Here is a 25730-nt window from a genome sequence, read left to right on the forward strand (position 1 = left end):
GGTGGATAGAGCAATAATAGGAAGCCTAGGGAGAGCTGAAAAATGGACAGGGAATAATAAAATATCTAAATATCTAAAATTTGCCCTTTCAATCCCCAGAGCAAATACGCTGTTCACATAAATGTAATGAAGGAATACTTAAATGTGAGATGATGACAAATACCATACAAATTTACACGTGTGAAATGGCAGCTGAAACATCTTTGAAAGTCATTCAGGATGTGGATTTCTAAAATAACCAGGAATGATTGTATTCTTACTCTATATTTTATCCTTTGTTCTTCTAGAAAGTATTGGTAACTTGAACTAATGTGTAAATTAAGTTGGATTTCTAAGATGCAAAAGGTTGCATGGAAATCTTACATTCATCAGCTTAAATTATTTGCTGTCCTAAGAGACATATCTTGATTTTCAGAGTATTAAAACGGCTTAAATGTGTCTACTATAAAATACATTATGTGTGCTTTAACATGTTTAAAGAAAGATTATCATACCCTGTACTTTCATTTACAAGTTCCTTTTTATTGTTTCAAATAATATGCTGATATATCATATATATGCACTTCAGACCAACATTGTGCATTTCTTTTGCTTCAGTACAGAGCTGTTTCATAGACTTGCAGAGCTGGGAGGGAACTTGAGGGTCATCTAGTCCAACCCCGTGCAATGCAGGAATCTCAGTTACAGCATCCATGGCAGATGGCCATCCAATCTTTATATAAACCTCCAGTGAAAGAGAGTCCACAACCTCCTGAGGGAGACCGTTACACTGTTGAACAGCTCTTAATGTCAGAAAGTTCTTTCTGATGTTTAGTTGGAATCTCCTTTCTTGTAACTTGAATTCTTTAGTATGGGTCCTACCCTTCTGAGCGGGAGAAAACAAGCTTGCTCCATCTTTCGTGCCACAGCCCTTTAGATATTTGAAGATGGTTATAATCAGTGCTATTTTTCTAGAAAAAGAGTTGCCAGAACTCACCATGAACACCTCCCTTGTTCTCTTGCAATGGTGCCGGAACAGTGTTCTGGTGAGTTCCTGCTGGAAAAAACCCCACTGACTATAATATCTCCTCTTTACCAAGCTAAACATACCCAGCTCCCTTGATCTTCATAAGGCTTGGTTTCCACACCTTTATGGTTACCATCCTCAGCACACATTACAGCTTGTCACTATCCTTCTTAAATTGTGATACCCAGAACTGGGCACAGTATTCCAGGAGGAATATTTGGAGGGTGGAGGGTGATACGTGAAGTCAAAGGGCTCCAAGGAAGAGTATCTTTAAAGAGTTGAGCTTTAAAGGCTCAACAAATAGTTTTGTGAATTAAAATATATAGCACTTAACTATTCCTTATGTGGTGTGGCAGTGAGTGAGGGGCGGATAGCTAAATCCCCCCAAATAAACCAAGCCCTGAGCATAGAAATTCACAGCAAGAATTTCATTTTGCTATTGCTGCCTGTTTATATGAAGTAATTTGATCCTGAACAAAAACCTAAAAATGATTAAAATTGGTTGCCTGTGAAACCATTTCTTAAAACTGAAATCATTGGAGAAAATTTGGAAAGCATGAAACCAGAGTTTATAAATTGCTTTTGTAGAGGCCTAAACCTATGGATCATGTCTCTTTCTCTTAGGTTTATACCAAAGTGTTTCCTTAATTGTGTATTGTAAAGTTCCTACTAGCTGAATCGAGAATTGTTAAGATGCTGCCTGATAATATCCTATTAAGTTTGGTATTCCAATGCCTCTCTATGTTATTTTCTGATATGTCTTTATTTGCTATCCTGTTTGGTTTATTTGACCATATAAATTTTAGTATCTTCTTCTGTAGAGAATTAAGTTTCGGATAGTAAGAATAGCAGATTGGATAGAATATTCATAGAGATAGCCGATATTGTACCCACCCAAGAAAGTTGTAGTGTCTGCCACCTTTTAAGATCATCTATTTGTGTGCTTTTATTATTGTAGTTGTAATCAGTGGTTATTTGTGAATGTGGGTACAACAAAACCCCTAAGTATTTTATTGCTCTATTTTTAATTGAAATCCAAAGTCTTTGTGGAAGATATTTATCACTTGAGTTGTCGGGTTTATTCTGAAACTCACTGATTAAGTATTATTGATATTGTAACTGGATCCTGCTTGAAAGGTATTTATTAAAGTCCATGTATTTTGTATTGATGTTTCTGATTTTTTAAAAAATTATGCTACATCATCTGCATACAGTGAAATCTTGAATTCTTTCAACCCTAAGTTAAATCCATGGATCCTTTGGTTGGTTCTTCTCAACCTTGCTGTTGGTTCTAAAAAAGATGCGAACAACAACAGAGATAATGGGCTCCCTGGACATGTGTTGCTCTGTGATCTTAATGCCTTTGACAAATAATTGTTAACAAAAAAATATCTGTTGGGTCCTTATATAGGGTGTCAAACCATTCTTTAAATCTGCCGTCAGGATTCATTTATTGAAAGGGTTCTTGCTACTCAAACCCTTTCAGTTATGGAGGATCATCTATTGGCATCTTGGTTTAGTAAAGAAATCTATCACTATGACTGGAATAATTAAGGATCCTTGGTTAGGAAGAACTTCAATTATAGTTTCTGGCCATGAATCTGGGGTGTTTTTGTTTTCTTAAAAAAACGAGAGGGATGCAGTGATCATTGTTGTATATTGTAACTTGTTGTATAGTAATGAGTTATTTTATCATTGAAAAGTTTTTAGGTGAGCTTTTTCCATTGTTCAGAGATTTTCTCTATAATTTAAAAAACAACAACAACAAATAAAGGCTTTTGGTGCAACCCAGGTTACCTCTGGCATAATATTCTGCCTAAACAAAATAAATCAAGATGTTTTGCTAATATACATACTCTTAAATTTTTTAATAAGTACGTATATTAATTATTGTTATTTAAAAAAATCTTTACTCAGTTAATCAGGGCAGATTTTACATTACTTAAAAATGGTTGTTAATTGATTCATCTCGCCCTGTGATACTCCCAGCATGGTTACTCCATAATTATCTGAGTCTGTTCTTTCTAGTTATTCAAATAGGACACAAATACCAGGATTGGTTGGTTGTTTGATAGATCTTTGTCAGCTTGTGTTGGGGCTCAGCAACGGGTAATATTTGTGAACTTGATACTTCTCTCCTTGGCTGTTAAGTCTTGAAACCAGCATACAATGTTGTATAATCAACAACATTTACATGTACAATGAAAGGTAGGTTATAGGTTTTTTTCTCTTTAAAATAAGCTGTCAAGCATGTTACAACAAATAAGGCAACACAGAGCCTTTCGGACTTCGTGAAGTCTCATAAATTTCCAGCTGATTGCTTTTTCATTACCTAAGAAGCTGAGATGATGAGTAGAATTAAGGCCTTTTGCCAATTCAAATACAGCTATGACCACTTTGCAGATACACCTGTAATATTTTTGTAAGTTAAAAGGTATAAAATTAAATAATGATTAAGTGTTTTCATTTTATTATCCCTCTTTTAAGTGGGATAATGTTTTACATTTTTATATAGTGCAGCTTTAAATGAAAAAACTCTAAAAGTAAGACTAGCTTCTTCCTTAAGATTATTCTAGTTTTCGTAATTAATGACTTTATTGCATTTTACATTCTGTCCTAAAGTGCAGATAAAGCATTTTCTGCAATTAAATTAAAACAAAGCTATTCCCATTAAAATTAATGGCTACTTTGAGATACTATTTACCTCTAATGAAAGTTTTGAAAAAATAAGTTTGTTTTTTCAACTCATAGTAAACCTTTTCTCCTTTCCCCCCCCCCCTGTTTTCAAAAGCCACTTTTGCCAACAGAACAGTCTTTAGAGGTAGGAGGGGTCAGTTGGTTGAGACACTGAAAGTGTAGTTTTTCTAAGCACTTTTGACACTAATTTTGTTCTTCTGATTTCTAATAAGCAACTGAGACAGCTATAGTAGAAACAGACAACTTTTAAAAAACTCCAGATCAAGCCACCTTCATAGTAAATTGGGTCATTTGACCCTTTACCCTATGTAAACTGAATGCCACTCTGACTACTTTCTAGGATGAGTTAAGTCACTGCATTCAAATTACAATTAATAGTCTAAATTATTTGTATGCCCTTTTAGTTTATTGAGGGTATTGTAATATGAGTAGGGAGATGAGAAAAACAGCAGCTGCCTTCACTTAAGAGTATCTTAATCTAACACAAAATAGTTTAGTCTGATTGTGTCTTAGTAGTAGATGTTATTTCTGACATTGCTTCACATCATATTATTACAACTATATCTTGCTCATTTGTTTGAGTTTATGGTTACATGAATACACAAGGGTTTCCATGGAAATCTGATCATATGAAGCACTTGTGTGCTACGAAATGGAATTACTTTGCTAGAGTCTTGATGGTAAAAACATTCGCTAAACATTTGTCCAATATGGTGTTCAGGGCAAAGATGCTGCAGTGCTTCTGCTGTAGAGCTGGTGGTGCTGAGTAAGGTGAAAAGGGCAGCTATTTCACAGGATGTTGTGCATGGCTTAATTCAAAAGAAATTATTGAGATTTAGGCTTTCTTATTAGTATTCTTTAAAAGTTCTAATTTATCACCTTTGTTTAGGCAGAGTGAGGACAACTCTACTTGTGTGCCGTGAACCTGTATCTTACATGTATATTCACTAGAGCATAATGTAGGAAAATTGCTGTGCTTTTTTTTTTTTTTTTGGATTTTTACTGGAGACGATTGTATGCTACAGACCTTATTGTAATAGGCTAATTTCTTTTTTATGGAAAAAAATATATAAATACTCCCTTGCTTAAAGTTAAGAAGTTTAGCCATAACCACACCCTTTGCAGCTTAAGTGCCCTTTTTCACAAAAAAGTGCCCAGGAGGGTCCACCAATCCTCTGAAGAAAGTTTAGTTACAAGCCAAAGGCCTGGTTATACAGGAATTTTTTTGCCTGACTTCTAAAGATATGTAATGATGGAACCAGATGAACCTCCCTGTGGAGAGCATTCCACAAATGGAGAACCACCACCAAAAAGTCCTATTCTCATGTTGCCAGCCCTCTGGACCTCTTGTGAAGGAGGTACATGAATAAGGTCCTCCGATTATGATTTCAGGATTCAGGGTGGTTCATATGGGAAGAGACAGTCCTTGAGGTACAGTCGTACCTTGGATCCCGAACACCCTGGAACTCAGACGTTTTGGCTCAAACGCCACAAACCCGGAAATAATTGTTCCGGTTTCGAATGTTCTTTTGGAACCCAAATGTCCGACGGGGCTTCCACGGCTTTTGATTGGCTGCAGGAGCTTCCTGCAGTCAATCAGAAGTCACAATTTGGTTTTCAAACATTTTGGAAGTCAAACGGACTTTGGAACGGATTCCGTTCGACTTCCAAGGTACAAGTGTATTGTGGTCCTGAGCTGCTTAAGGCTTCATAGGTCAAAACCAGCACTTTGAATTGGGCCTGGAAGCTAATTGGCAGCCAGTGCAGTGAAGTGAGGATTGGTGTTATATGCTCACTGTTTTGCTCCAGTGAGCAACCTGGCTGTTGAATTCTGCATCAGCTGAAGTTTCCATATCATCTTCAGAAGCAACTCAAAATATAATGTGTTGCTGTAATCTAACGTAGAGGTTATCAGTGCGTAGACCTGAGCGTAGGATGAGTAGAGAAATGTTAAAATTAAGAATTTGGCTATAACCTAGTGGCATTCAGTCACTGTTGGGATAGAGGGCTGAGAGGGATTTGATGTTTCAGATAATTTTTCCACTTGTCAAATTGTGGGCCCAAAGTGGTGACTGTCAAAACTATTGACTCAGAACCTATCTCTTTTAAAGCATGGTTGCATTTTTTCTTGATTTTATTGTTTTATCTTTCTGTAAACCACATTGAGACTTTTTACAATCAATCAATGTATAAATTTTATGAAGCAAATATAATAAATAATATTTTTTTTAAAAAAAGAATTAAAAAACTGAAAAAGAGAGAACCAAGTCTATCAGGATGAGAAAATTGCCCTCGGGTTTAGAGTTTGATTGACAAGGGCACTGGTTGAAAAAGCCATTGGGTCCTGTTCCCAGATTGCTTGGCATTTGTGCCAGATTCTCATCATTTTTAGTAAGCAATTTGTGACATGTTTTTTAGTGTTATCCAAATAGTCATGTTTAATTAATGTGAAAGCAGAACACATTATTAAGTTGCATGCTGTATCATAAATAAGCATTTTATTTATTTGTTCTACCCATATTTTACTGATGAAGTTTTCTCTATTTATTGTGGCAGATTTTTTTTACTAATCTACTGTCCAGGGAAAGTACACCAGAGTTCCATTGTTCTTACCATATTTTGTGTTTGATAAATTCTTTGCTGCCATATATTTGCAGGTTGTTTTCTAATTCGTTCATAAACAGAAATTACAGTTATTTGTGGCCACCACGAAAAGTATCTGAAATTTAAATCTTATGGGCTGCCTGAACACTTTAATGAATCTAAATCTTTGTATTTTAACCGGTATTGTTTAATTCATTTGAATTATATGCACAATTATATTTTTCCTTAATAAAGAAAATAAATAGTAACATGAGCATGTTAGAATTAAAAGTCCACCATTGCAAGGGATCAGACTAGATGACTCTAGGGTCGCTTCGAACTCTACAATTCTGTGTTTCTCCTAAATATTATAAAATATAGAACCAACATTTTAGGATGCCAGCAGGACTGGTCTTTTTATAAGGGGCGCCACATATATTTGCTTCTCGTTTTTTTGTGAAAGATGTAAGCATGGAGAAAAATGTTGGTAGAATGCTGCTTTCAGTATCAGAAATAATATGTGTATGAATACTAGTTGCTAGAAATCATACAAGTGGAGAATGCTGTTGCCCTTGGGTCCAGTGTGCAGGATTCCCATAGGTATATTGTAGGCCACTATGAAAACATGGTGCTGAACTAGATGGGCCTCTGACCTGATCCAGCAAGGTTATTCTTAACTTGTTTAATTTTGGTTTGCATAAATGCAAACTTTGATCTATCTATCTCTTATTTTGAACACATATGAATGCTCTTAGGAAGTAGAGTCATAGCAAACTTACTTACACAAAGACAGACCAGTAGTCATGGTTTTCTTATTTGAAATGTTTCTATCTCACCCAAATTTTGTCAATGACTCAATACAGCCATCTTGGCAATATTAATAGAGAAGAGCTTTCCATTAAATAGAAATTGTGTGGGTTCATAAATGCAAACCATGAGCACTGCCTGTTAGTCATAGCCTTTACTTCAGTCTATTGTAGAGGATAAAGAAGGCAAAGATGTATATATTCAGAAGAAGAAAAAATAGAATGTTTCCCACAATCTGCAGTATTGGAAATATATATATTTTCCAATGTAGATATGTTTTATACAAGGTTCTTTTGAAAATCTTTGAAGGAAGAATCAAACAAAATGTTTCTTTGCCAAAATAGGGCCAAAGCATTTATAGCATGAACTCTGCAAATCACAAGTGCTTAAATTGTAGTGTATTTTTTATTTCTTTGAATGATGGTGAATTACCGTATTATACTTTCCAGAGATGAAAAATTATTTCTAAAAGAAACAAAACCCACGTTTTCATATCCAATCTTTATTCTTTCATATCTTGGTACCAAAAGGTCACCAGGCTCTTAAATTAGAGTGTTTCATACAGTTCTTACTTTTTAACTTCAAATATTGGAGATGTAATTCATTGTTTAACTGTACGTGTTTAAACTCTTCTGACTTCTTTTTCAGTCTTGCTCCCTGTTATAGGTGGGTGGCATTAAATATGCATAATTTGTCCATCTTGTAATATTCAAAATCTTGTTCAACCTTATATGAAAAAAGGGAAATAGAACATGGATAACTGACAGATTTCACAGATTTCTTCCAGACACCATGGTATCTTTTATTACCCCTTTTTCTGCCTTACACAGAAATCTGCTTCTGCATGGCTCTAAGATAAAAATGTTTATCCAACTTGGAAAAATCTTTTTTACATTGCAGAAATAATGGGCTGAATACAAAAATGCTAGGCCGATTATCATGAAGTTGCGAGGACACTGAAAATAAGAGTGTGTTTGGATAATTTCCGAGGGGGAGCACTGTTCTCTATATAATATAAATTATATAATAATATACCATATTTTTCATCTGTAAGACGCCCCCATGTATATTTTTGCTGCAACAACCAATCACCAGTCCACTCTCGGCACTATCTGTGTATAAGACACCCCCTAATTTTTGACATTATTTTTTAGGGAAAAAACCTGGTCTTATACATGGAAAAATTCGGTATATAGTAAAACAACTTTAGTCCAAAAGGAAAAGAATCCCACTGGGAAGTGATAGTGTGAGCATTCTGTGGCGTAGCTACTTATAATGCATTTTTGCTAGAGTATGTCAGCGGATATCATGGAGTTTTATAATGTCAGAATTTGCTTTCAACCCACCACTTATCTGACAGTCTACATGCAGTCTACATTATGTACCAAATGTCTGTACCACTGCACTTCAGCCATCACATTGACCCTTCTTAGCTTGTGATTCTTCTTTAGAGATTAAGCTGCAAAAAGAGTCCCAACCATGATTGGGATGACAGCCGAAAGTAGATCCCACCATCAAATTCCTCTGGGGTTCACCCAAGCTCTTTGAAATATTTAAAGGAACTATCTGAATCGTGGATGGAGTACATCTTTGTACTCTAACTAAATTATACATTTTGATGAGGTAGCAGACATCAACTGTTTTAAATATTTTCTTTTACATTTTCAGTAATTATTTAGATGTATATCAGGAACAGTGGGTGGCGCTGTGGGTTAAACCACAGAGCCTAGGACTTGCTGATCAGAAGGTCGGCGGTTCGAATCCCCGCGACGGGGTGAGCTCTCATTGCTCGGTCCCTGCTCCTGCCAACCTAGCAGTTCGAAAGCACGTCAAAGTGCAAGTAGATAAATAGGTACCGCTCCAGCGGGAAGGTAAATGGCGTTTCCGTGCGCTGCTCTGGTTTGGCAGAAGCAGCTTAGTCATGCTGGCCACATGACCCAGAAGCTGTACGCCGGCTCCCTCGGCCAATAAAGCAAGATGAGCGCCACAACTCCAGAGTTGGCCACAACTAGACCTAATGGTCAGGGTTACCTTTACCTTTATACCAGGAGCAAGGAAAGTGTGATGTTGTTTCAGATGTTGTTGGACTTCAACTTCCAGCATTCCTGCAGTCCTGGCTATTGGTCACACTGGCTGGTGCTGCTGCCTGTTGACTGTTAAGTCTAACAACATGTAGAGGCTCCCCATTTCGGATGTACAGTCTGATTTGTGTTAAGCTGTCTTACTTAACAAGGAGAGATTCTAGACTTCTTTCTCAAACGTAAAAGGTACGGCACAGAAGCCGTAACTATTTCTATGCTTTTGGATGCATGAATACAATTGTAAACACCTTCAGCCCTTTATACTTGAAGAAGCATCTCCACCCCGAGCATTTAACCCAGACACTGAGGTGCAACTCCAAGGGCCTTCTGGTGGTTCCCTCATTGTAAGGTGTGAAGTTACAGGGAACCAGGCAGAGGGCCTTATTGGTAGTGGCGCCTGCCCTGTGGAACACCCTCCCATCAGATGTCAAAGGAATAAATAATTATACAACCTTCCATAGGCATCTGAAGGCAGCCCTGTATCAATAAACTTTTAATGTGCGATGTTCTGTTGTGCTTTTGTATATTGGAAGCCACCCAGAGTGCCTTGGGCAACCTAGTCAGATGGGTGGGGTATTATTATTATTATTATTATTATTATTATTATTATTATTATTATTATATCGGAGATTTTTGGATTTGACAGTAATTGATCAGAAAAGTCCTATAATAAAGATGCACATGGTGGTGCACATTCCTGGCAGAAATAAAAGAGGGCCTGCTGTCATGATTCAACTGGCATGATGCCTTCTCCTCACCTGTGAAAGATCTGACATCCCGCCTGCTTCTAGATCAGCTCATATCTTTTCTTTCTGTTGTTTTCCTCCTCCTTTTTCCTTCAAAGGAAAAAGTGGTTTTTTTGTATGGGAGGACTTCCTCTCTTTTTTTGCAAGGGCTGTCACCCTTTTTGTGTTCAATATTTTAGAATTGTGTGCGTGTGTTTCAGCATGTTCATTCATTTCTCCCCCTCCTTCTCCCCATTTCTCTATGCTGGCAGTTTTTTTGTGTGGTTTCATCTCCCAAATTGTTGCAGTGTTTCAATCTTTTGAGCTGCTATGGATCTCTAGGAGTAATAGCAGTGGTAATCCAGACCGCCATACTACACAAGTAGAGCTAAACAGAACCTATTCTTGAGAATTGTAACTAAACTAAACAGGTGCTTAGCATAAGCAGAGATGTGCCAGAATACATGATATTTAACATACCACTCTGTTACTCTCTATGTTCATCTTCCCATGGAGTGGAGAGAAGGGCAGGAGGGTAGAGGAAACCGGGGTGTGATTATATTGGTGTGACTGAGTTGCTGAACTCATTCCAAACAAACTTCATGTTTATTGTAAGATGAATAAACTCTTGATTATGCCCTCTTAGAGAAAAATTGAAACACATTCTACCTTCATGACTGATTTACACCAATGCAATGTGATCATTAAATGAATGCCAATTTCTCTATCACCAAGCTTAGTTTACTGGTCTTGTAGAATCTTCATGATAATATGTAAAGAATTATTTGATTTCAGAAAAACACTTTCTGACAGAAAAAAGTGGTATAATTGGTGTCTTCCACTGCAGTCAGTTTTCTTAATTAAGTATTTGCTAGAGCCAATTTCAACATGCATAACAGTATTGTAACAAATCATGTGAAGTGTACACTCATAGATCTCATTCACAGTGAAATCAGGAACCAATGGCTATCACTGCAGGTGAAGTTTTGTGAATCACTTTTTAGATGCTACATTAGGAGTAACCCAGATGTCCAAGTTGCTTTGTTTCTTAGTTGAAATCCATTGATCTTTCTTAGTTATTGAATCTTCCTGCACAAACCGGGGTTCACAAATATATTTTACCTTTGCACATTAAGCTTTAAAATGGGTAAACAAAGTAAATGTGTTATTTACTAATTGTGTAAACCAGGCTTTACAGCAAGGCCAGAAAAGGTTAGATATTTATGAAGTGAGAGATGCACAAACTTTCAGTGTGCCTTCATTAAACACAGTGTGTTAACCTTTTTTGGGTGTCAAACACTGAATTACTATTTCTCAGCCTTTTGGCTAAGACCAAATGCAGTTCCAATATCATAGTGTTTCCCATGAGCTTACTAGCTAATTCATTTGTTATTTCCTTTTTTGGCATGGAGTCTTATGTGCTACAGCTTAGTGAGCCATATATGATGAAAGTTGCTTCCAAAGTTAGTGGCAGTTGCTTTGAAAGTAATTTCTAATCAAATCTGGTTAGGTTGAAAGTCTAACTTTAGGTAAAAAATTATGCTTGCTTTATTAGCACTGGGGCAAAGTCAGTCCTGCCATTCTTTGTATGAGATAGCATTCTCAAATGGATATTGGTGCATATTTGCTTATTTGTGCATGACAGGTAGAAAATTTGAGATGAGCATATAGAAATATCTCAGTTCTAGTATGGTTTCATATATTCCGTTGAATGGTGTACATAATGGTATAAAGAAGTAGTAGATTTTAAGCCAATGAAGGGAAACTTGCCAGATGAGGAAGAAATTATTTAATTTTTAAAAAGATATATTCCACTCTTCTGTTTTGTCAGGATTCAACCTCAATCTGTTAGCCGCTATCCATCCTCCAACTGCCTCCAGACACTCACTCCAGACACTCGCACAGTACCTTCACCGCCTTCACTGGTTCTGATTTAAAAGAGAGGTAGAGCTGGGTATCATCTGCATACTGATGGACACCCAGCCCAAACCCCCTGATGATCTCTCCCAGCGGATGCATGTAGATGTTGAAAGACAAGAGTCTGTTGGATGCAAGTTGCATTTCCTTTCAAAGAGAGCTACAAAGTCTAGTCATGGTGAGCAAAAAGGTGCCTTCCCTGGTCCTAACCAAGTGTATTTCCAGGATTTGGGGGCACACAAGCGGGCCCCTGAAGATGATCTCAGTAGGCAGGTGTACTTGCATGGCTGAAGGTTGTCTTTCTGATATTGCTGTCAACCATAGATAATTTATATCTGCATCTTGAGGCTGTCTGCTGCTTTGGTCCTAAATTCAGGCATTTAGATACAGTTTTCTGTGTATGAGTGGGACTTATAAGTAACTGAACAGAATCTAGGTGTAAGAAATATAACATTCGTAATGTGTTTGGTTTTGTTCTGCTCTATGAGTTGCTTCCTTTGTGAAAACCCCGGTCTCCGTTTTAGCAACTTTTCATTCCTTATACTGCTGCAGAAGAGTGAACGAAGAAACAAATAGTATGAACATGAAGCAATTTGTCACACTGTACAAATGACCTTTCCTTTGGGAGGCTCGAAAAATATGAATATGGGCTCTGTTCAACTGCTGTCAGATCTTGCAAGATAGTTGGGGGGGGGGTCTGGAGGTGGTCCCTTATGGCCTTTCTCTTTGTCCAGAAATCTCCTTCACGCAATTTAGGATGTTGATGACACACACATATTTAACCCCTGTGAGGGGTACATGTGCCACACACAGTAGGAAATAATGTATGGTGTTGACCTGTCGATTCCCCATTGTGTCTTGCAACATGTTTTGAAAGTGTACTTTGGTGTGTGTTTTTTCAGAATCTTTGCTTTTGTCTATCACAAACACACTTTTTTTTTAAAAAGGTGTTGCAGTTTCTAAGAAAGCTATAGCATCATGTTGAAATGGAGGAAACTGCTGCAGCTAGCTGATTGTTGGCATCAGTAACTAGCTTGTAGGGTCTCAGGATTTCCCAACCCTACCTAGAAATTTTAGGATTGAATATGGAACCTTCTGTGTTCAAAACATCTGCTTTATCAGTAAGCCTTGATATGGTAAATCTGGTGGAGGATCTTGTGAGGACTAAGGTGCTGGTGCTGGGAAGCTAGAAATGCAGGGCTCTGGGAGTAAAGGTAGAGCACAATGGAAGAAGAGCCTAAGGGAAAATATTGACCCTCCTCCTAGTGATGCAGCAGTAAAACTACTAGCACATGCGAAAAGCTTAGCAGGGTCTGGTACGGTATCAGTGTTGATGAGGTCCATGTGTTGAGATTCCTGCATTGCAGAGGGTTGGACTGTATAACTCTCAGTCCCTTCCAACTATACACTTCTATATTTCTATGATGCTACTAGATCTAGAAAGAGCTTTAGGCAGCTTTGGGGAAGCAGGCAAATTGAGGGAATAGGCAGGGAAAGTAAAGAACTTGGGAATTTGAAGAATCTGGCACTTGCTCAAGGAAATTTAACTGGAAAACCATTTTGGCTAGGCCAGGGGAGGCCTAAGGGCTGGCTGGGAACTACAGTAGAACCTCTACTTAGGACTGCCTTTACTTGGGCCCGATCCAAGTCGCGACTGTGGCAAACCCAGAAGTAAATATTGGTTTTGCTGCAATTTGCGCACCCACAGAAGCAGCTTCTGCCATTTGCGCATGCACAGAAGTGGCGGCCACCGCCTGCACATACGCAGAAGTGGCTGCCGCCACCTGCACATGCGCATAAGTGGCGCTTCTACCACCAACCCGTTTCACCTAAAGGATGGGCCACCGGAACGGATTATGGTGGTAAGTACAGGTTCCACTGTATATTTGAACTTTGAGGGAATAGTATACAGTCGTACCTTGGATCCCAAACACCCTGCAAGTCGAACATTTTGGCTCCCGAATGCCGCAAACCTGGAAGTGAGTGTTCCGGTTTGTGAACATTCTTTGGAACCCGAACATCCGATGCAGCTTCCGGTTGGCTACAGGAGCTTCCTGCAGCCAATCAGAAGCCACGCCTTGGTTTCCAAATATTTTGGAAGTCGAACAGACTTTCCATTCCATTCGACTTCCAAGGTACCACTGTAATCGTTTCAGACATCTTTTCAAAGCCTTCAGTAGCTTGCCCAGTTACCCTGGCTCTGCTTATGACACAAGATTTTGCGGTTCTGAACTCTTAAACATCTTGTAATTTCTCTTCGTGGTCCTGGTCCATATTTTTGTCCATGTCTGCCAGACTTTTTCACTGGGAAATCATATTACTCAGTAAGAATATATTGCTAAACTTGAGCAAATTGCAAGTTTTGACGTGATTATTTCTTACATAGTTTGGGCTGGTTTTCCATTTATTTGGGAAGGTTCTATATAATAAACTTGTCAAAAGTCAACAATAATGCTATTTCCCCTCCCTATTGCAGCCACTCTAAACTTCCCAATAGTAGTGTTTTTCTTCAGTCACTTTCATTTGGATGAATTAGCAGGGAGGAATCTGTATATAATTGTCTGGTCATTAGTATACTTCCTTCACTATTAACCTGAATCCATTTTGTGGAGTTTCCTGTGTATTAATTCAGGAGCTATCAGATGCTCTTTGAGTAGGCATACATCTCAGCTGCTCCATGTATATTTTGGATTAATTCCAAATATTAGTTTCAGTATGGATGGTCTCACAATAAATTTGGGGCGTAAGCAGAAGCTGAACATTAAAAGTTTCCGTGAGGAATATTAAAGTATTGTTTAGCTCAAAGCAATTGAGGAAGATTATATTATGAAATAATGCCCCTCCCTTTTTTGTTCTTTTAATGTTTCAACAGTTAATTGGGGGTTTTAGCACACAATCAACAGATAATTCCATTTCATCCTCACCTGGAGCACCAAAGACTCAACTATATGTTACAATGGAGATGCGTGAATGCATCTCCATGCATTTATTTTACCATTAGCAGAGAGGCACAAACTTGTTCAGCACTGTAGGAGAGGTGAAGGGATTTAATGCCCCTCCCACATTTTCCCAATGAAAATCCTCTCTAAGCAGCTATTTGTCCCAGTAGCAAAAGTGTGTGTGTTTAGAGGAGGGGCTTTTCGCTAGGAAAGCAATGCAAGTTGCAATGTTCTGGGAAAGGGATGTCAAAAGTGGAGACAGATTCATAAATAGTATTTTTAACTTACTGCTAGGTCCTGATAAGTAGAGAATAAAAATGTCTTAAATATAAATTGAAATGAAACAAATTGCCTTCAAATTTCTGATTAAAATTTGTTCATTTGTACGTAGGCATAGGAAAATCCCAAAGCAAGTAATGGGCAATTAAATGGGCTATACATTCATATAAGGATATCACAAGTTAACCTAAATAAAATGTACACAAATCCAAACAAAATTGTATACCTTCATTTATTTACTTTCTTTATTTATAAAAAATATATACACTGCTTAATTGTAAAAATAAAACCCCCCTCGAAGTGCTTTACAAAAGACAAAGCAGTAAAACCAAGGGAAAATTACAACCCTATTTTAAAAGATAAAAAAGTTAAAATACTAAAACAGATTAAAATTACCTATACTTTCTCAGCATCTGGGTAGGCTTGTCTAAACAGGAATGTTTTTAGCAGGCGCTGAAAAAAGGACATTGAAGGCACTTGATTTCATTAGGCAGGGAGTTCCAAAGTGTATGTGCTGCCACACTAAATGATTATGTTCTTACAAATGCGGAGCGGGTATTATGTGACATTAGTAATGCCAATTCCATCAATCGAAGTGGTCAAGAGAGCATGTGTAGGGTAAGGTGATCTTGAAGGTTGTTGAGGGCTTTATATGCTAATAATAACACCTTGAACTTAGAGGATAGCAAATCTGCAACCACAGCACATCTCTGAGGTGTTATATGCTGACAAGGCCTCACTCCTGTCAGCAGTCATGCTGCAGCTTTATGTACTTGCTGCAGCTTCTGGATCAAGCGTGAGGGAAGCCTCACATAGAGCTCATTGCAGTAACCAACACATAAGCTACTGTGGCAAGGCTTTTCCAGCCCAGGAATGGCTGTAGTTGTCAAACCAGTTGCAGTTGGTAGAAGGCACTTCTAGTCATAAAGGCTACCTGAGCCTCCAGTGACAGAGCTGGAGCCAGAAGCACCCCCAAACTGTGAGCTTGTTCCTTCAGGAGGAGTTACCCAGGGCAGGCAAAAAGAACAAGCTGATATAAAATTCTGACTCTCTGTGATGATGGAGTATAGCATTCTCCTTTTTTAAAAAACAAAAACAAACCTTGACATCAATTGTTGCAACTAGAAAAAGTGCAGTTTTTGCATATCTTTCATAGGCATGTCATATTGATTATTCTCTTGGATATACTTCTTCAGATATCTCCTTAAGAACTGACCAGAAAATTGTTCCTTCAGTATATTATTGAAAGAAGAATTTGTAATAATTTGTAATAATAAAAATATTGCACCTTCAATATTAATTAAACCAAAAGGACATGGGTTATAGTCTATTCATGTGTCTTCATTATAAAATGGTAATAGGCATCAGGTTTAAGTAAGCTTCAATAAATGTCATGCTGAGTTTCTGCAGTAATGTATGAAAAGAGGAATGTAAAGGAAACTCTTACTCAATAGTGCCATTTTTTTTAATAAAAAACTTAAATTGTTGTTCTAGCTATCTGAAGGTATTCCTGCCCCCAAAGCCTTTTAGTAAGCTCTGTCCCAAAGTTCAACAGCAAGTCATGGCCAATGGATGTGGCTAAAACTCTGGGAAAGGGCCTTCTCAGTGGTAGCCCCCATGTTTGTGAAATTTCCTATGGCACAACAAAACACCCCTTTAGCATAGACCTTCAAACATATGCCTTGAAGACTCCATTGTTCCAGTCTGCCTTTCCTTTACAATTTTTTGTACCACTGATACCTGAAAACTTGGTGCTTCAGTTTGAGTCAGTATTCTTAAGTTCTTTATAGTGCAACTTTTTTTCTGTTGGATTTCCTTTAGTTATATGCTACATTTAGACAGCTATATCTTCACATCGTTCGATAATGGAACTTGCTCCCACAGGAGGCAATGATGGTCATATACTTGGAATGCTTCTGAAAACAAGTTGCTAGAAATCAAAGGAGAGACACTGCTTTTATGCTCAAGTCCTGCTTGCTGGTTTCCCACAGGCCTCTGGTTGGCTACTGTGAGAACAGAACACTGGGCTAGATGGACCTGATCCAGCAGGCTCTTCTTATCTTGTTACATATTTACACTAATTTTGTCACTAAAGATGAGAAAAAGTCCCTTCCAGGGTGATAGCTATTTCTTCAAAAACTTTTTTAAAAGGGCATCAAAGCTCACTAATGATAATTTCTGTCCAAGGTTTATTTTATTTGCCTCTGTTTATATTACTGCTGTGGTCAGTTCAGTTCTAAATCTCAGTGTATCAACATGTCCTGTTTAACATGGTTTAGGCTAGGCTCCTGTCCATACTTAATTTGGAGAAACTCACTTCAAATTCGGTGGTGCTTTCTTCCAAGTTATCATTCACAAATAATTCGACTGTTAGGGTCAAGGTTTGACAAGGCTTGCCAATTTGTTTTAAAATGATATTCTGGCATTCAAGACAATAATTTGTGCTTGCCGCAAACACCTCAAATGACAACTGCATCAAGCTAGGGGCCAATTAGATTGCACAGTTGTATGAATTAACAATCTGTTGAGAGGAATTATTGGTAAGAATTGCTGGTGATTACTAAGCTTCACAATCTGGAATTAATGGATGACATCATTGAAAAAGGATTGAGGTAAACTGTGTGAAGCACATAAAACATTTATACATGTCATATATGTGCTACATCAGCCTTGTGATTTCTGCAAGGAACAGGACCTATGAAAACTGAATTGTTTTGTTCCCACTCTTCCTACTGAATATTCATGTATTTTTGTTAATGAAAGAACTAGATAGCCGAGGTCACTTCATTTCTTCATAATGCTATGCATGTCAATGATCAATCTTTTGTTTGTGTTGCTTTTGTTGTTGTTACTATAGCAAACCTTGATTTTTAAAGAGAAACATTTACTTGTGCTGTTATTTTGCTCTGCTACTGCAGTGTATTTTATATTTATAAATAGCAAGTTGTTCTTTGTTCCCTATGATTGCTTGGGGTTCTTTCATTGGGAAGCGGCTCTGCACGAGTTGCAAACCTCTTCCAACCCCTTTCTTTCTTTTCCCTCCACTGGCAGCACACAGTGATTAATAACATCCAGTTGTATAGTGGTGTTTACTGTCAAATATGCAGCAAAAATGAAGGAAATTAACAAAGCACAGGTGTTAGCTGAAACATAAAATGTTTCAAATTACAGCTCTAGCAGAATTATGTCCTTATTTGTTGCCTTCTCCCAGCAAAAGAAAGGTGGTTGTCCAACTGCCCTTTTTATTGAGTTTTCTCTTTCCCTTTCTGTTCCACTGAGCTACAAAAACGAAATGGTAGAAGTCTGCAGAGCTTTCATGGATTCGTAAGTGGTGGTTTATCCAGAGTCAATAACAATATTTGGATATGCATATTAGAAAATGACACTTCCCTTCTTTAATAATAGTATCATGTAGTCTTACTGCTGTTCTGTAAGTCTGTTTAATTCATATTGGGACCAGTGTGAACTATTAAAAAAAAATCTTCAGAAAACAGCAGCTTCCATATAGTATTATGAAGTATGTGGTATGAAGGAGAAAACTTCAAAATTCTTTTACATGTTCCCTTTAAATTAGTTATGTCAGCTGTTCTCTGGAAGCTGTTCATTTGTCACTTCCCTCTTCACTTCAGTGTCAGTGTCAGTGTCAATTTATTCCATCAGGTTAGTCCCTAGTCCTTTATACTCTATGCTGACAATGGTATGCTGCCTGCTGTGAAAGATATCCCTCCCCCGCCACGTCATTCCATTCATATCTTCATTGTTTGCAGGCTTTGTAAAGCATTTCTCTCTTTTCTACACGTACTTAATTTAGTAACTGGAATAACTTCCACCAGCTTGCTAACTTTTAAAATATTTATTAAAAGTCTCCAAAAGTATGAATTCGGGTAAACTAGCTCAATGTTGTGACAGAGAGGAAACAATGAGAGCAGAATCACATTTTTGTTTTTAATGGGTACACATCTATATAATGTAAAAACCCATGCTCTGCAAGATTTTGCAGCCCAAAAGCCTTCTAAAAAGAGAAGAATTTACTTCTTAGCAGAAGGCTATTGAGGTAGGGAGCAAAACCTGGACACCCAGGTGCAGTCACAGATCAGACACACTTTTGTCAAACAAAATTTGTTGGCAACAAATTATCTTCATATTGTAATATGACTGGCTGATATTTATCACAAATCCATATGCAACAGCCAACTTATATCATCATCATAATCATATTTTCAGGTAGGTAGCCATGTTGGTCTGAAATATATAAAAAATATAAAAATATTGTCCAGTAGCACCTTAGAGACCAACTAAGTTTGTTCTTAGCATGCACATGAAAGCTCATACCAAGAACAGTCTTAGTTGGTCTCTAAGGTGCTACTGGATGATGATGATGATGATGATGATGATGATGATAGTAATAATAATATTTAATTTCCTTCTCTCAGTTCCTTTACACATCTTCCTCTTGACTCACATTTTGCTTGCTTCCCTGCCTGTTGGCTTTTACATTCTGCTAATAAGAGGAGAAGACAGCCATTTTAAGATGGAAGTACCGTATTTTTCGCTCTATTGGACGCAGTTTTTCCCCTCCAAAAATTGAGGGGAAAAGTGTGTGCATCCTATGGAGCGAATGCAGGTTTGTGCCATAGCCGCGCGCAACCCCTCCGGCAGGGAGAGGCTGCACGGGGCTATGGCTTCTTTAGCCCTGCGCAGCGTCTCCCGGCAAGGAGAGGCTGCACGGGGCTAAAGGGGAAGCCAAAACAGCGAGCGGGATCCATCCCGCTCGCTGCCTTGCCTTCTTCCATAGCTGCGCGCAACCCCTCCGCAAGGAGAGGCTGCACGGGGCTATGGATTCTTTAGCCCTGCGCAGCGTCTCCCGGCAAGGAGAGGCTGCACGGGGCTAAAGGGGAAGCCAAAACAGCAAGTGGGATCCATCCCGCTCGCTGCCTTGCCTTCTTCCATAGCTGCGCGCAACCCCTCCGGCAAGGAGAGGCTGCACGGGGCTATGGATTCTTTAGCCCTGTGCAGCGTCTCCCGGCAAGGAGAGGCTGCACGGGGCTAAAGGGGAAGCCAAAACAGCGAGCGGGATCCATCCCGCTTGCTGCCTTCACTTGTTCCATAGCTCTGGCAGGGAGAGGTTGTGTGCAGCCTTTACGCTGCTCTTTGGGGCTGGGGGGGGAATATTTTTTTTCTTCATTTCCCCCCCTAAAAACTGGGTGCGCTCTATGGTCCGGTGCGCCCTATGGTGCGAAAAATACGGTAGGTCTGATAAAAGTGAGCAAGTGAAATCCCCTCATGCAGTTCCTCCACAGGGAAAAGACAAATGCAGTCGGCACTCGACATTTCGAAATGGGAGTTCCTTGACAGCTGAATAATGGAAACCTCACTTGCCTGCATCTTAGCAGTCAAGAGAGACAACATTATTATATAGTTTAGATGCATTTCTGTATCTTGCATTAAAGGTTGTTTGTTTTCTAAATCTTGTGTTGTGTTATAGGTTTTATGGATTTTTTTGACACTTTTAGCCACCGAGAAAATTATTTTTCCTACCCAGCGCAGAGCAGTGTACATGGTTTTCACCATCATTCCCAAACTTCTTCAATATATCAACCATCCTATGCATCAGGTTAAGTTAAGGTAAAAAACACTGCACCGAGGTAGCTTAGTAAGTTTTGTGGCTGAGCAGATTTTTGAATCAAGATCTCTGGTCTACGTCCATCAACCTTACATGACTGATTTTGAAGCTCTGCTGGGTTTCAAAATAAGTTAACCTGTGGTATGTTGGGGGTGTGGTGCAGAACTGCTCTTTGAAGGAAATAGAAGTCCATAGCCCACTTAGACTCTTGGAGCTGTGTTCATAGTTCTTTGGATCTCAGATATATATATAATTTGCTCTTCATTTTGTCTCAACCCCCTTTTATGTCTGAAACCTTATTGTAGTTTCAACTTTAAAAAGTGTTTTTTACCATTTCTCTCTGCAATGGTTTGTCTATAATTCTTTACATTAAAAGAACTATGAATGTTTGATCCATTGCCCCACCATCCCAAACACAATTTTAAGAGGTGCTTCATTTTTTATTAGAAATCAGTTACCAAAAACAATAAGTAGAATATATCACTGGAAGACTCTACAGTTTATCACTCTATTCACAGCACATCAAGATTACATTCTTAAAAAGGTTTAAAACAGAAGCCAAAACTTTGACAGGTCGAGTCTAAAATATGAGGTAGCAAAACTCCAGTGCATCCCCTTTCTGTGTGCTTTGTATTTGGATGTCTCTATGTTGTGTACATCTAAACAGCAGCTTTATAGACAGAAAGATACATAAATTGGCCTGACTTTTAAAGATTTGGTGTGCTCACTAGAAGAACATTGGCAGAAATACGGAAAATGCAGTACTGGTGTGCAGCAAACACTTAATTTATTTAAATTATTCACCGTTCACACAATCCCAGAGTGAGATGCAGCATTAAATTACAATAAAGGAACATTTCATTTAAATACAGCTTAAGTAAAAACAACAATATACGTAGACACAACTATGTTAACCAGGTGAGAAACACCCTTTAGTCAAATGCTTGAGTCAGCAGCCCTGTTGTTTCCTGCTGCTGAAACTCAGTCAATGTTGGTGCAACTCACACCTGATAAGGAAAAGCTTTCCAAAGTCAGTGTGCCACTTGCAAATACCAGCTTGTTCAAGGCTAAAGCCACCACTATAACACAACCATTCAGCCTGCCATTGGTTAAAATGAAAAGCTACATTTTCAACAACTTTTTTTTAAAAAAAATAATTAAATGAAACATTTATTTAATTGGAAACAGAAGAATGGGAGCAATATGCCTTAATTATTCTCTTAATAGAATAACCGTTAACCTTTATTTGCCTTCACGTTGTTCTAAAAGTCTAACTTCTGTGTGAGATTGCTTCCTTCCGCTTTAGGTAACAATTATGCAATTTGTAACTGCAATTGTTGTGAAGGTTAAGTAGATCTCAGGTTGATTTCCAGTCCTCTTCAGTTGCTAATAAAAAGCTGCAGTGTGCTTACTATAACAGAATAGTGGCACTTGGAACAATGCAAACCATTCCTTGTTTAATTTTACTTCACTGCATGGGAAGGCACACTAATATTCAGCCAATAGCACTGAAAAATATCCTGTGTTTAAACAAATATTTGTATTGCTAACACCCCCATTTCTAAAATATTGTAAGCTACTTATTCTGCTGGGAGGATTAAGTATACATTTAATTGCTCTACCACAATTTTTAGCGTTCCCTACTTGTGTTTGAAATAGCCCCCAGATAGTCAAAGCTGCAGTGTTGTAGGATTAGAGGCAATTAAGTCCATATTTCTTATTTATGTATGTTCTATTTGTATCTGACCATTTTGATGGTTAAAAAAATGCTTTCCTGTAACCATATTCTGGTGGTTTCCCTGCACCTGACTTCAAAGTGTGAATAGATAAATGTAATATAGGAACCATCTAAACCAATGATGGTCATCTGCCTTTTTGTTCCAGATGTATTGAGCTTTAATGTCTTGTGATAGCTAAGAAAAATGCCAAAAAGAAGACGACAGTAGATAGCTGCTATTATCTGTATATTACTATGTGGAAGAATCTTTTTTTTTCCTTTTTTTTTTTGCATAGTAATCAGATAATCTTTTAGATTGTTTTTTGACCATGGTTTATGTGTTGTTTTCTTGTTGTGTTATAAGTAAAACCACTTTAAAATAAATAAATCACAATAAACTGGTTAGACTTGCTGCTGATCTCATGGGGAAAATGTGTTTCTATAAGTGATGTTATTTCCTTATTCTTCGCAGGTTCAGTGTTCACACTTTGGTCAAGACCAGACTCAAGGAGCACAACCTGCATACCTTGCCATACAAACAGCAGTTCTATAGAAAGTAATGTTGGGCACATGTGAAAAAACAATAGCCTGGTGGATTTTATTGTGCTTAAAGCATATTAGAATGTGTGAAGCATGGTTTCTATATAAAGTCATCAATTAACAAATTCAGTAATTGGGAGGAATGCATTTAAGTGATAAAGCAATCTTATTTTAAATTGTTGTTTTGCTACTGATTTTATTTGAACTTCCTTAACTTTAAGTGTACAGCTTTGCGAAGAGTGCTAGAGAGCAGTACGAGAAGTTATCTAACATGCACAACAATATGACCAAGTTATACGACAATTTGGGGGACTACTTCTGTTTCGATCCCAAAACTGTTAGTGTTGAGGAATTCTTTGGAGATATAAGTGCATTCCGGACACTGTTCTTGGTGAGTATCCCCCTCTCCCTTACGTTTTTAAATAAATTTATTTATTTCTACACTTAACTGCATTTCTTTCTTAGTTTGTTCTTTTATATTATATATGGTTTCTAGCACATGCTGTTAATGAAGACAGATAACTAAGATGGATTTAATGTTGCCAAGTATAAAACTAGTTCAGATTATTAACCAATATTCTAATTTAACAGCTGGAATTTTTGTTACTTTTTTTCCATGTGCAGTGATTTGTTTTCATAAAGTTTATAAGGTGCCATATCTCCTATCTAGGGGGTATTCTTTAACTGTTTAAAAAACTATGGTATTTAAAATTTTAGATGCCTCTGATAGGATGACAGTAATAAACAACTAGCTGCTTCTTAGCACGGCCTAATAATGTTCTGTATACTTAATATGCACTTAAGCCCCATTGATTTAAGTAGAGCTTAAGAGAAACATGGAACTCTCTGCCCTATCAGGAACTGTGTGTAAGCCTCATATCACACACTAGTCTCTTTATGATGCAAGAACTGCTGAATTGGATTCAAAGAGCTGCTTGCAGAAATGAAAACTTTTCCGCTTCTGTGGTGGGGGTCAATTGATTTCTGTTCATTTGTTTATCCAGCTGTAGTTCTCGATTCAGAGGAAAAGTATAAAAATGCCTTTAGAGATTCATAATTTGAAATATATATATCAAAAAACAATTTTGCAAATAAATGCTAAAACGTTAAGGAATAGATTTAGGAACAAAAATATGTAAAAGTGGCAGGCTGGAAATAGTCTGATCCCCAACTTCAGGTGTAGCATTTTGAGGAGGGGTGTTGCCAGGTATTGTGATGGAAAGGAAGAGGCAATAAAGCACTTTCCATAAGTTGAAATCTGCTTGTAGGTCTTAAAATGCAATCTGTTGTGTGGAGTTTTTTCCTAGATTTTGAATACCAGTACATTTTTCAAGTGGATCATGGTTTGTTTGTTTTTCATAGCTGTCTCATACATGTGTATAGAATTATCTGTGAGACAGAAATTTCCCACCAACCATTTCTCACTTTCACTCATCTTAGATTGGGCTCTTGCTTATGTTTTGCCCAGTGGCTGCCTGTGGGTAGTTGTAATTAAGTGCATCATAAGGGGTGGATGAAAAAAAACATGGCCCAGAATATGATGCTTGCCTTCAGGGAGTATTCAAATTGCCTAGAATTATCAATACTGCTCAGCCATTTGCTGAGCATGTTGATCCATATTGCCAGCAGCAAGCCTTAATCTGTTGCGTAACTACAGTGGTACCTCGGGTTAAGAACTTAATTCGTTCTGGAGGTCCGTTCTTAACCTGAAACTGTTCTTAATCTGAGGTACCACTTTAGCTAATGGGGCCTCCCGCTACCGCCACGCCACCGTGCGATTTCTATTCTCATCCTGAAGCAAAGTTCTTAACCCGAGGTACTATTTCTGGGTTAGCGGAGTCTGTAACCTGAAGCGTCTGTAATGTAAACAGTTCTCAGAGTATAATTTCACTACATGCAATTTTATTTTATTGTAAATTCTTAACCATAGGATTTTAAGAAAACAGAACATATTTTTATTGTATTTTTACAAATCTGTTGTAACTGGAAATCACCACCAACACATTCATGACAAAGAAGTATCATCCAGAAAAAAGTATGTTTGTTTTCTGTGCTTTAATTTTGATAGATGAATATAAAAATAATTTGAAATCAAGTAATTGGAGGTACTCAAAGATACTTGACACTTTTATAAAAACGAGGCATGGTTTGTTGGTTAGGAGGTAGTACACATCTGTAGTCCGAGGTTAACTGCTATTAACTGCTGTGCTGCAGCGTATTTATGATTGGTTTGTCCATTGTGTTACCACATTAGAACACTCTCTGGGACAAATCAGTTGACCAAAGAAACAGGCATTCTTTTCCTTCACGTTTGCAAGCCATGGTTGTAACTTCTTTGTTCTTCCACTCATGGGGGTGTCTTGAGCACACCCAGTCAAGGAAGGCAAACAGCCGACTGTTAATTCTTTATTGACAAAAGCACACACTTACAGCACCAGATACATATGGACACATACTTCTAGCATCTCCATAGATGGTATTAACTTTTCCAGGCTTGTGCCCAGTGGAGCACTTGAAGCTGCACCGAGCTTATGTTCCTTTGTCTGATGGAGTGTGCTCAAGCAACTGGAGATTTTTTTTCTGCATGGAAATTGTCACTGTGCTTCCCTCTTCAAGCCTCTCCTAGTTCTAGGAGACAGGGGATTGCAGGGATTTGACCAGCCTGCCACTCACCCAAACAGCCTCTTCCTCCACTTCCAACACGACCTGTGCCCCCACCTCCATATCTGACTGCTTTGACCCTTCCTATTCCTCCTACCCTGCCTCCTGCCTTATGGGTGACACCAAACCCCAAAAATTGTTAGGCCCCTCTCCTG

General features: G+C 38.1%; 1 protein-coding gene across 9 annotated transcripts in view; it reads left to right on the forward strand.

Annotated features, from left to right (window-relative positions):
- Positions 1 to 25730, forward strand: part of DIAPH2 (diaphanous related formin 2) — a 334636-nt gene that overhangs the window by 185877 nt on the left and 123029 nt on the right. For all 9 annotated transcript variants that reach the window (XM_083595832.1, XM_083595833.1, XM_083595826.1 and 6 more), the window contains one exon: positions 23141 to 23305. In XM_083595832.1, coding sequence (XP_083451958.1) covers positions 23141 to 23305 — 165 coding nt within the window. The remainder of the gene's footprint in view (positions 1 to 23140; positions 23306 to 25730) is intronic.

Source organism: Podarcis filfolensis, assembly GCF_964270895.1.
Source record: "Podarcis filfolensis genome assembly, chromosome: Z".
NCBI classification, from domain to species: domain Eukaryota; kingdom Metazoa; phylum Chordata; class Lepidosauria; order Squamata; family Lacertidae; genus Podarcis; species Podarcis filfolensis.